Raw genomic sequence first — 12,001 nt, forward strand, 5'->3', positions numbered from 1 at the left:
ATAAGTTGTGATTGTACATAGAAATTATTAATAATTTATTTACATATTATTTATAAGTGATCCTGCATGTTTTCCTCAAGTATTAAGTTTCTGATGTTAAATTGAGTGATTTATTAGCTGTTGAAAACAGTAAATAAAAAAAATATATTGCTATTTTGATCAAAAAGTTAAATATGTTAAATATTGCTATTGATCCTGAAAATATAGGGGATTTTTGTGCATCTAGCTTAAAATCTGAGACTTTTATAGCCATTTTAAGTTGTGTTATACTTATATAAAAAATAATGAATCAGGATTTTTATAAGAGAAAGACTTTTAATTTTTTGATGCCGCTGCTCATGGAGACTCATATATGGTTAAGGTAGGTGGCTGTTTTGGTTTTAGGTCAGTAGAAGCTTTGGTTTTGTAAATATTTGAATTTCAAGTTTTTAAAAATAGATCCCCTACGAATCGGCCCCGTGTCCCATGGTTATGAAATCTATGACTCACTGATGGTATCAAATATTTGAATTGTAATTATGAACGCTTGTAATTTTTATCATTTTTTTGGTGGACATTGCTCCTTTACTCATATATTGCCAATCGCTGCCACACTGTAAAAATGATGGTCCATGACGGACTCTTACTCCCAGTCCAAATGAACTGCACGTCTGTCGCTGTCATTGGCAGCCAATGCGTGAATCACCATTAGTAAAAACACGCACACTTTCTCAATGAAGATGGCGACCTTTAGCCAAGCACCAATGAGCTAAAGTCGACCTTTGGCCACGTCCAGCTGGCTATCGCGCTGAGATGTCACAGCCTGATAGCCCGCTAGCCAAAGGTAAAGATATCTAATTGGCCGCTATGAGGAGCTCAGGTGCTGACAGCGGGGGAGGGGAGGTGTCCGCACACTTTTCTGGTGCGAGTGTTGCTTTAAGAGGGAGTTTGACTCGTCTCCTGCAAATGGCAGCCGAGATCGTTATCAGCGGGCCCCTCAATTAGCCCAAATGTCACGACGCAGGTGCAAACGGGCCGCCATGAAAGCCACACTGTCCTACACTAAACACACACTACTCCTGTGTGTTTTTAGGCTGCAAGCACGTGAAGGGTATCCTGCTTTACGGCCCTCCGGGCTGCGGTAAAACACTGATGGCACGGCAGATCGGCAAAATGCTGAACGCCCGCGAGCCAAAGGTTGTCAACGGGCCCGAGATCCTCAACAAGTACGTGGGCGAGTCGGAGGCCAACATCCGCAAGCTGTTCGCTGATGCCGAGGACGAGCAGAAAAGGGTGAGGGATGCCATTAAAATAAAAACAAAGAAATGGGGTCAGTCTATATGCAGATGTAAACTGAATGGTTTGACAGATTTTGAACATTCCCTCCTAAAAAGTCAAGGGTTGATGTTTTCAACTGACTTATTGCACTTTAGATAAAATAAACTATAAAGCTCAATGTACATAGCAAGTGTAATTACACATATTGTGCACTAAAATGCAAAATTAAGTTAGTTATTCGAACATCCGCTAGCTTAATGCTAATATACTATGGAAGATGCCATTAACTTCACTTTGGATCCTTACACTCAAACGTTTTTGGAACATTCATAAACAAGAAAATATGACAAAACTCGAAGGCATATGCTATTTGTACGCTGCAAAAAACAAGTTGTATCAACATACGTTGCCGAAAACAACATATCAACAAAATATTGTTTGTGAGAAGCAGGGTATTCTGTCATTAAGTGCTAATTTTATGTTAGTATTTATTTCATATGGAATTCAATGTCAAACTCCCGTCTGATGTCTTATGTTTTCATTGCAGATTCTTTAAAACTACCAGGTATAAAACCCTTTTTTTTTTCCAGATCACTCAGCCAGAACTACAACTGTTTTGATTTCGATGAATTGTTTACAGATATTGTTGACCTAAAAAAGAACCGAATTCTGTTTTCTTAACACAAAATATTCAGTTTTTATTTTTTTCTCATATTATTCATATATATTTTACATCGCAGAGTTTTTCTTTAAATGTCAAAGGAAAAATTAGCATTAAATTTATTTACGCTTACCGCGGAAAAGCAGCATGGAAAATGAATGAATGAATTAAAAAGGACAAAGGGAAAACCTGTCGATATCAGTGTTGGTTTTGGCAGCCCTTTTAATTTTCGTCTTAGTCTTTTGGACGATATTACTTATTAGTCCTATTCAGATTTTAAGCATCTTGAAATATGTTTGTCATCTAGTTTTAGTCGATGTTTATTAAAAATGTTTTCGTCTGTAAAATTTGAAAAAATTACTCTCAAATAATAAATAAAAGTTTTCAACTACGTATCTCAAATGAACATTGACAGACGAGCACATTTTGTAGCGTCTACAAGGACAATGCCAACTTGGTGATAGTACACACTCAGCAGGAAAACAGTATATTATTTTCAATTATTTATACCCACCTGGACGCCACGAATTGAATTTTAAAAAAAAGTTATCCGAGAGTATAAGACGACGCTCGATTGCCTAATGCTAACACGAATGCTATGCTAACGCTACGAGTTACATTTAGTCTGTGATGATCACTCGGGACAGACTTTAAAGGCTAAAGCAACATTGCATATTCTCTCTGGCTAAGATACGAAAGTAAATCTTACTGTGTGTGCAAGCCTGCATAGAGCCTGGAGACGACACACTGGTGAGACTGGGAGGGTGGGACGCGGCACGTCACATGAGTGACACAACCAGACACTGCTACGATGCAGGCTAACTACACATTAAATGTCACACATTGTGAATATGTGACGGAAACTTGCGCATTTTCGTCGCGTTCTCGTCAGTCAAAATTGGCATTCATCCCGTTATGTTGTAGTCTCCCAAATCATGTTTTTAACCCGTTATCGTCTCCTCGGCGTCATGAAAAGTGTTTATTCACGAAATATTTTCGTTATCGTCATCGTTGACGAAAACAACACTGCCAAATATCTTATTAATACATATTTTTAAAATAAATTCTAAAGTAAAATCAGTCTCTGATATTTGTAGGATCTTTCATTAAGGACTGCAAAAATATTACATTTTATTTTGGCAAAAAACATGTAGTCGTTTTGTTTCGTTTATTCATTTATTTCAGGCATGACTCTCCTTGTGGAGACAGCAAATATGTACAACTCATAAAAAAAGAGCAGCAAAAAAAAAAAAAAATTAAGCAACATTGCAACATCACCTACATGCCTGAAAGGGAGCGGGACCAATTTTGTCCCTTGTGATGAAGTTTCCAATGCACGATTCACTTTCGCGGGCCACATAAAATCGACATGGGGGTGCCGGATCTGGCCCCCGGTCCTTGAGTTTGACACCTGTTATCTAGACGCACAAAAACAAAGTCATTTCTTCAGGAGTGGACAGATCTGCCCTTTAGGGGAGATGATGATAACTTGGTGGTCCGTTTGGATAGTTAGACACTTGCATTAAATCTCAGTCTTCACCACCTAATGAGGCGCTTTTTTGACTTGCACAGCTGCAGGTGTGTGGATGGAAGGAAACCCCCTTAGCGTGTTGCTTTTCCCCAGTAATTGTAAATGATGATAGAAATGTGCCATTTAACAGTTCGGACATGTTATGTTTCAATATCCAGGTCTCAACAGAACCCAAAATCTGTGTCCCCCCCAAAAAAAGTATCTAATTCTTTTTTTTTTTTTTTTTTTGGTCAATAGCTGGGTGCCAACAGCGGCCTGCACATCATCATTCTGGATGAGATTGACGCTATTTGCAAGCAGCGAGGCAGCATGACGGGCAGCACAGGGGTACATGACACTGTGGTCAACCAACTGCTGTCCAAGATGGACGGCGTGGAGCAACTCAACAACATCCTTGTTATTGGTAACACGTCAACACCCTCACATATTTGTCTTTCGAATCAATATTTAGTGTCAAGTTAAGATTAATAGTGAACGATTTAATATTGTGACTGCTTTGTAACACTACTTATCGTCATGTCGCATATTTCAACACACATTCATATTCGATCCATGTCAACTAGGTCAGCTCTCAGTGAATCTTTTTTCTGCGCCAGTGATGTCAAATCCATTGGTGGCCAATGAGAAAAGAAAAACTAGATAAATACTACAGTGTTATGTGCAGTTGTTTTGTGTTCTTTTTGTGTTTTTCATTTGTTGCAGTACTTTTTTGATTAGAAAATGTTTTTGTCATTGATTCGTGGCATTTAAATTTAATTCTGTTTTTTTATTTTCAATATTTTTAAATGTATTTAAAAATAAAAAAGTACATTTATAAAATTAAATTGATTACAAAATAAATAGAATAGATTTATGGAAATGTATTTTTTGTTATATTATCACTATTTTTATTTTTTTAAGTTCTAAAATGTTTTATTTTTCAAATTTATATTTCATTTTTTTCAATAGTTCTAAAATATATCTTTTCTTTTTAAAAATTGTGATGGTATTTTTTCTAATTAAAAAAGATAAATTTTATTTTTGAATGAGCAAAAAATACGATCAATTGGAAAGATGGATAAACATTTATTTACATTAGATATTTTGTATATATTAAATAATGAAAACAATCATTTTATCTTTTGAATTGAAAAATATATTTATTTAAAAAATGCATTTTTTTCCATCAATGTGACGGACGGACATTTCTATGATATTGAGTAGGGTTGGGCGTCGAGCATCGATGGGATCCGGTTCTAACCCTCCGATGCTCCTGGAACCATTGGAATTTTAAAATTTCGATTCCTTGTTTCGATGCCCTGACCACCGAGCGGGGAAAAATGCTGCCAAAAACCATGAAGAAGCCACAAGAAGCGTGTGTTTGTGTTTTGCAACTTGATTACAAACATCGACGGCTCAACTTTAAAAAAAAAAAAAAAAAAAGACCAGACAGCTCAGTGCAACATTTGCAACACAACTATATCATGCAAAGGTGGCTGCACGACCAATATGATTAAAAACCTTCGACTTCTTGGAATACAAGTGCTGAGTGCCGCGTATTTGACACGCTTCACTTGTCCGCTCACCAGTCAGAAACCGGTAAGTAAAACAATAAATTACGTCTGTCTTCTGCTGTCCTCGCAACCCGACCCATGATTAAGCAGTTGACGATGGATGAAATAGTACGAGAATAAGTCTTATTCTTACGGCGGGCTACGGTAGATACCACATGTATAGAGAACTAGATGTGAAATGACAGACTTGCCGGCGTTAGTAAACAGCCACCTTAAAGCAGTAGACTTCTCAGTCTATATAGCTTATTTTATGCAGCTACGTACTTTAGCACGTTGCCGCCTCCGTCAAAATCAACAGTATTAAAAGATCATCAAATTATAATCAATAGAAGAAATTATACTAATGGTTCATCCTAGCTTTCAGCTAAGGTACATGTATGGCTAAAATATGTGTAAATGTTTTCTCCGTGAGCTCTTGAAAATTAAACATCTTTGTGAAAGTGCACTCCTGCGGAAAGAAACTTCATCACATTTAAGTTTAAAGACTGCAATAATAAATATCTGCAATAAATGCAATAATACACTATGGAATTTTTTTGCCCTGCCTAAAAGATCAGAATCAAGAATTGTTCGGAACCCGAATCGAAACGTGGAATCGAAACTGTTCAATTTCAAACGATGCCCAACCCTAATATTGAGTGAACCTCCAACTACTATTGATTTTGCATATACAGCTTTTTTGTTGTTGTTGATCTTAACCTCTATAAGTAACTGTGGAAAAACTGACTCAAGTCAACTGGATAAAGTTAAAAATACTGATTCAGCATCATCTTGTGGCTTTTTGGTCTCAAGCAACTATGTTGAATGAAGTTATGACGCCTAATCTCGACAAAATGAGTGCTTTGCCACTATTTTACAGCATCTCTAGGCACATATGGGATTCACTGTATGAGTAAATTGTGTTACGATCACATGCGTCTGTTCTTTGTCCCTCAGGAATGACCAACAGACCAGACCTGATTGACGAGGCCTTGCTCCGACCTGGACGACTGGAAGTCAAGATGGAAATTGGTAAGACCGCGTAAAGAAACGAGTCTAGACCGCTCGAAAAAGCTCCCGCTTTCCGCTTTCAGGCCTTCCAGATGAGACGGGCCGCGTTCAGATCCTGAATATCCACACTGCAAAAATGCGTCAGTTCAAGTTGCTTGCCAGTGACGTGGACATCAAGGAACTCGCCGTGGAGACCAAAAACTACAGTGGTGCTGAGCTGGAAGGTCTAGTCAGAGCAGCGCAGTCCACCGCCATGAATAGACACATTAAGGTCAGTTTTACTGTAACTCATTTACCGCCATTGACAGCGGTAGACGTCCAATACATTTAGAGTAGGGGTTAGTAGTCTGTCATGGACATTTTAACCGGTAACTAATGTCCAGATATTGTCCAACTCCAAAAATCCAAGACTGATATCAAACCGATACCAATATGTGCGGTCGTGGACTTTACATATTATGGCCACTTGATGCTTTAACGATGTTAAATATAACAACTTCAAGATTTTCAAAAATAAACGTTCCGTGAAAAATAAGAGAACGACTTCAACTGAAACTATGGAAAAATTACCGATATTGCACCACTATATTTATTGTTAAAATCAAAATAGTGCAAACATCAGTTTTTGGAACACTTTCAAAGTGTCAATATGACACTGCCATATATTATATATGGCTCACGCAGGGATGTCATATTGGCCCAAAACCGATATTGAAAAAAACGATGTCGCTATTATCCAATATAATTTTAAAATGCATTAATCGGCCGATATTATGAGCTCCCCGGTAATATAGGACGACTCTAAACTTTTATAGTACGTTACATGTTCGCAATGGACACAGTTATACTTTAGCTGCCATTGAAAGTATTAGACGTCCAATCCACTCGGACTGGAAGAGTGTGGCAGCAATCGTTTGTTCCAAATGGATTGAAAGTCTATCACCGTCAATGGTAATCAATGAGCTAATTAATGAAGTATCATTAATGCTTTTAAAACACTAGGAAGGTTGTTGATCTGTTTGAGTGTTCTAAATGTCAAAGGGCAAAGTTACAGTGAGGTCAATGTAAAAAGTTCATTTTTAAAGCAGATCTGGTCGGTCTAGCCACTGAATTACCCTAGTTTTCAGATTAAAAGTCAACAAAGAACAAACATACTAATGCTGCAACGATTAACTTGAGTAATTCGATTAGAAAAAAGATTTGAATTAAATTTTGCTGTTTCGAGTATTCGTTTAATTAAAGTGGCGTTGTAGTGGTTTGTTTTGAAAGTGTTTGCATTTAGTTTTATTTATTTGGGTGAATACACTGGATACCTCATTTCACATGGCTGAATCCAGCTGCTCCCTGTTAAGACCAGCATAAGCTCAGTTTTTGTTTGAGCTAATGTTTTTTGGAATGCACTCGTAATTTAGTTTATAGGTATATTTAGCTGTTTTTTTGTGTGGGAATATGTGTTAGAACATTTTTTTGAGAGCGTTGTTTAAAAAAAAAAAAAAGTGGGCATTTTATAGCATTTAAGATAGTGGACTTTTGCAATGCAAGTTAGCCAGTTGTTCTTTTGTTGTAATCAGATTCTCATTTATTTATTTTTCTTATACTGTAAGAGGCTAAATTCAGGTAATTTAATTTTTTATGTTCCTAATCTTGATTATCCGAACTAACTAGCTCATCGATTAATTGACTACTAAAGTAACCGATAGCTGCAGCCCTACATTAGACGTTATAGTAAAAACAATCCAATGGAGAACAACAAGCTACATTTGATCAATTTTAAATGCATAATAAAGATAAAATACATATTTTTTAGGGCTGTCAAAATTATCGCGTTAACGCGCGGTGATTAATTTTTTAAATTAATCACGTTAAAATATTTGACGCAATTAACGCACATGTCCCGCTCAGACAGTATTCTGCCTTTTGGTATGTTTTACAGCAAGGTTTTTTGTGCTGTCTAACAGCGAACTCTTGTGGTCGCTTTGCGACATGGTTTATTGCTTTCTTGCCAGTTCAATATGGCTGCACGACGTCTCGGGCTGACGCCTACGTTGTAATGTTGTGCTTATATGATCCTTGGACAAGATTTGTCCGTAAGTATGGTTGTTGTAAAGAATGTACATATTATGTTAGTAAGCGAAATGTTATATTTTTTGTATGAGACGCTTTTTGTTTATGTTTAGTGAACCTGTATAGCGTGCTAAGCTAACGTTGTTGCTAATGCAATGCTTGTGTACTGTTTTTTTTGTAGTTTCACTACGGTCTAAAGAGGACAATGTTTTGAGGCCATTTTATTAATAAATCAGATGAAAAAGGAAGAAGTCTGATTATTAAGGCGTTGTTCATTAGCTGTCTAGCTTTGAAAAAAGTAGACGCTTCGGAGTGAGGACAGCATAGACAGATTTAAATAACAGTAGAGTGAAATCCCCGCTACAGTCCTTATGTACCGAATGTTGAATGTATATATATCCATCTTGTGTCTTATCTTTCCATTCCAACAATTTATTTTACAGAATATATATATAATTTACAGAAAAATATGACATATTTTATCAATGGTTTGAATTGCGATTAATTGCGATTAATTACGATTAATTAATTTTTAAGCTGTAATTAACTCGATTAAAAATTTTAATCGTTTGACAGCCCTAATATTTTTCAAATGAATAAAAAATAGTTTAAATAGAAACTTTAAAAAATATTTTTATTTGTATTATTTATTGATTTTTTTTGTACGGTCATTATTTCTTTAATATTTTAAACTTCTTGTTAAAAAAATGTTTTTTGTTTTTTTTTTCATTATGATTTAAGCCTCCAAATACATTTGGCTTGACTTTGACTTAAATTTGCGTCTGTGACTCTAACATCTTAACACTTATTCAGATATCTATAGCCTAAAAAACACAGCATCATCTCTCGATCTCACCCCAAATCACTACCAAATGAATCAGGCTTCATCTTCAGTATGACTTCTAGAAGTAGAAACATGCCTGTCAGTGTAAAATAAATAAATATTTAAAGTCACACCTGTGTATGAGTCGCAGACCCAGCCAAACTATGTGGGGGGGACTTAGAGCCCACAAAATACTAGTTAGTGAATATTCTGTTGTTTTCATGAGAAAACAGCTTCTCATTATTGTGAAGTTCAAGTCAATGCAGCTGACAAAACACTTGAACACACACACATTGAATGCGGCAGATATTAGCAGGCGTTGACGCGTGATGAACGAGACGTCTGGTGCCCTGTGTGAGCATGTTTTCTTCTCCGAGCGCTTCACCGTCTGACCTTTGTACTTTGGAAATGTGTGTGTGTTAGGCTAGCAACACAGTGGAGGTCAACATTGATACGGCGGAAAAGCTGCAGGTCAGCAGGCTGGACTTTATGGCCTCCTTGAACAACGACATTAAGCCTGTGAGTTGGAAGCCTCAAAAACTATGTTGAGTGCATTGCTGACTCTGGTCATGACCGACGTGAACCCGTCTTCCCCAGGCGTTCGGCACCAACCAGGAGGACTATGCCAGCTACATCATGAACGACATCGTTTGCTGGAGCGACTCTGTGTCAGCCGTGCTGGAGGATGGGGAGCTGCTGGTGAAGCAGACTAAGAATAGCGAACACACGCCGCTGGTGTCGGTGCTGCTGGAGGGTAACGTGCACTCACTCACAAAATCTCGTCTAAAAACAAGCCGGGAAAGACATCAAGTTGTGATTGGATGACGCAGGTCCGCCTAACAGCGGGAAGACTGCATTGGCGGCTAAGATCGCCGAAGACTCGCACTTCCCGTTCATCAAGATCTGCTCACCCGATAAGATGATCGGACACTCCGAGATTGCCAAATGTCAAGCTATTAAAAAGGTTGCTATGACGACATAATGTCATGTTATGTTGGGAAAGATATGGCAAGTGGGCCACGTGTGGTCGAACAGTTATGTAATCCGGTTCACGGAGTATTGCCATCATGAGGAGTCGTGCAATACTTGTTGTAGTAATTAGATTTGCTTTTTTACCCCCAATTTGAATCTGAATTATGGAAGTATTTACATTTGAATGTGCTTTATTTTTTTTCTCCTGAATAAATTGCTGACGGATCGGATTGGTACTCGTATCAGCAGATCCTCAATAGCAGGTAACTCGGACTTAAACTGCCATTGACGATGATGGAAGTTCAATCGTTTGGCTCTTTTTAACTAAATTTAAACCGCTTTAAATTAGTCTGTCACTTATAGAACATCTAATCAATCCATTTGAACCAGGAGGGCTAACAGTGAATGAACCCTCCTAGTTCAAATGGATTGGACGTCTATCGCCGTCAAGGTCAGCCAATGAGTGAATTGTACTTCCTGCTTGTTGTCAGATATTCGAGGACGCCTACAAGTCTCAGCTGAGCTGCGTGGTGGTGGACGATATTGAACGTTTGCTGGGTAAGCTGTCCGCCGCACAGTCCAAGAACTACTTTCTGTCGAGTATTTCACGTTCATTTTCCTCTCCCGACTTCAGACTACGTGTCCATCGGGCCTCGCTTCTCCAACCTGGTGCTGCAGGCTCTGCTGGTCCTCCTGAAGAAGCCCCCTCCCAAGGTAAATTGCCCGGGTGTCAGTCCGTTCTTGGTAGAATACATTTTTCAACTTGAAGGAGATACTCAAAAAATACCAAATACAATTTTTCAGACTACAGGTAGTCCCTGGGTTATGAACGAGTTCCGTTCCTTGGCTGGCAATGTAACCCGAATTTCTGCGTAAGTCGTAATTGACCTTTTAAGTACCCCGAAATACTCTCCAATCCTCAAAATAATTGTTCAAAAACATGTATTATACGTCATATTAATAAGATAAAGTAAAATATAAGATATTGTTATATATAAAATATATATATATATTTTAGGGCTTTACTCGCGAGTAAGTCTCCTTGCTGAGAGAAAAGGGTGCTGTGGAAAGAGCAGAGAGATGAGAGAGGGGGGATATCATGGCCGCTCAGGTCGCCAGTGTCACCTCTCTTCAAGGGATCCACGGATAGAAAGATTTGTAGTTCTTAAAAGATAAACGTAAGTATGAGTTAAAATAATTTGATATTAAAAGCCCTCTTGATGTTTTTATACGATTTGTAAAATTAGTTTAACTAGTAGGTCGCTATTGTTGACGTCACAGGGCAGTGACGTCTCATGGTTATGCCACCAGGCTTCCAGAGTATGACTCTAGCGACCTAAACATGTCATCTGTTCAACCCTAATATTTTGAACCCGGGAGATACATTATGAGCATGACAGCACTGTCAATATTTCGCAAAAAGAGCAGCAAAAGCAAAATGAACAGGAAAGACGTGATGAGACGAGAGTATGACAAAACCGGTGTTCTGCCAAAATTTGCAACACTGGCAAAACATCCCACAAGAGGCGAATTTGACACCCAAAGTACTACCGTGTGCTTTCAGCTTGTTTTGTGACAGAACATTTTTTTGACAGAACATACGAAAGATGCCTTAAGAAAATACTCAAACGTAGTAATATGAAATAAGGGTGGTTTGGATACGCTACATGACTAATGTGGTCAACAGATCAACAATCTGCTTTTGAAGCTACGACAAGAAAACACAATGCTTAAATGTATGAGAGGGAAACACAAAAAAACACGATAAAAACACAAATAGAAAGTACTCGCATCTTTTAACCGGTGTGCGCATGTGTTGGGCGTCTCGCCACGTAGAATGAATTACAGTAACCTGGTAGTGTTCGTCTAGTGACAGTGACAAACAACGTCATCACCCCGAGCGTCCATTGCGCGCATAAAACATGGCGCCCTCCGTAGGTAAAAAACATGTACTGAACAATATAAGATTTTTAAATGAATGTCAATATTTTATGTGTTTCTAATAACATATTTTAGTGAACGAGAACAACCGTGGCTTATTAGCGCCTACAAGTCTTTATTTCCGAGGTTCCGTTTAACGGGAGCCTGCCGTTCGAACTCAAAAAAACAGATCGGTACTCGCAAGAGGAGTCTGCACCGGGGGAGAAGCA

General features: G+C 38.0%; 1 protein-coding gene across 1 annotated transcript in view; it reads left to right on the forward strand.

The window, feature by feature from the left end:
• The window catches only part of LOC130909587 (vesicle-fusing ATPase-like), a 36,278-nt gene that overhangs the window by 15,652 nt on the left and 8,625 nt on the right, over positions 1–12,001 (forward strand). The window contains exons 9-17 of the mRNA XM_057826259.1: positions 1,073–1,272; positions 3,687–3,852; positions 5,939–6,013; positions 6,076–6,263; positions 9,303–9,398; positions 9,477–9,633; positions 9,710–9,843; positions 10,343–10,409; positions 10,486–10,565. Of these exons, the coding sequence (XP_057682242.1) occupies positions 1,073–1,272; positions 3,687–3,852; positions 5,939–6,013; positions 6,076–6,263; positions 9,303–9,398; positions 9,477–9,633; positions 9,710–9,843; positions 10,343–10,409; positions 10,486–10,565 (1,163 nt within the window). The remainder of the gene's footprint in view (positions 1–1,072; positions 1,273–3,686; positions 3,853–5,938; positions 6,014–6,075; positions 6,264–9,302; positions 9,399–9,476; positions 9,634–9,709; positions 9,844–10,342; positions 10,410–10,485; positions 10,566–12,001) is intronic.

This window comes from Corythoichthys intestinalis, chromosome 21, assembly GCF_030265065.1.
Source record: "Corythoichthys intestinalis isolate RoL2023-P3 chromosome 21, ASM3026506v1, whole genome shotgun sequence".
Classification (NCBI taxonomy): domain Eukaryota; kingdom Metazoa; phylum Chordata; class Actinopteri; order Syngnathiformes; family Syngnathidae; genus Corythoichthys; species Corythoichthys intestinalis.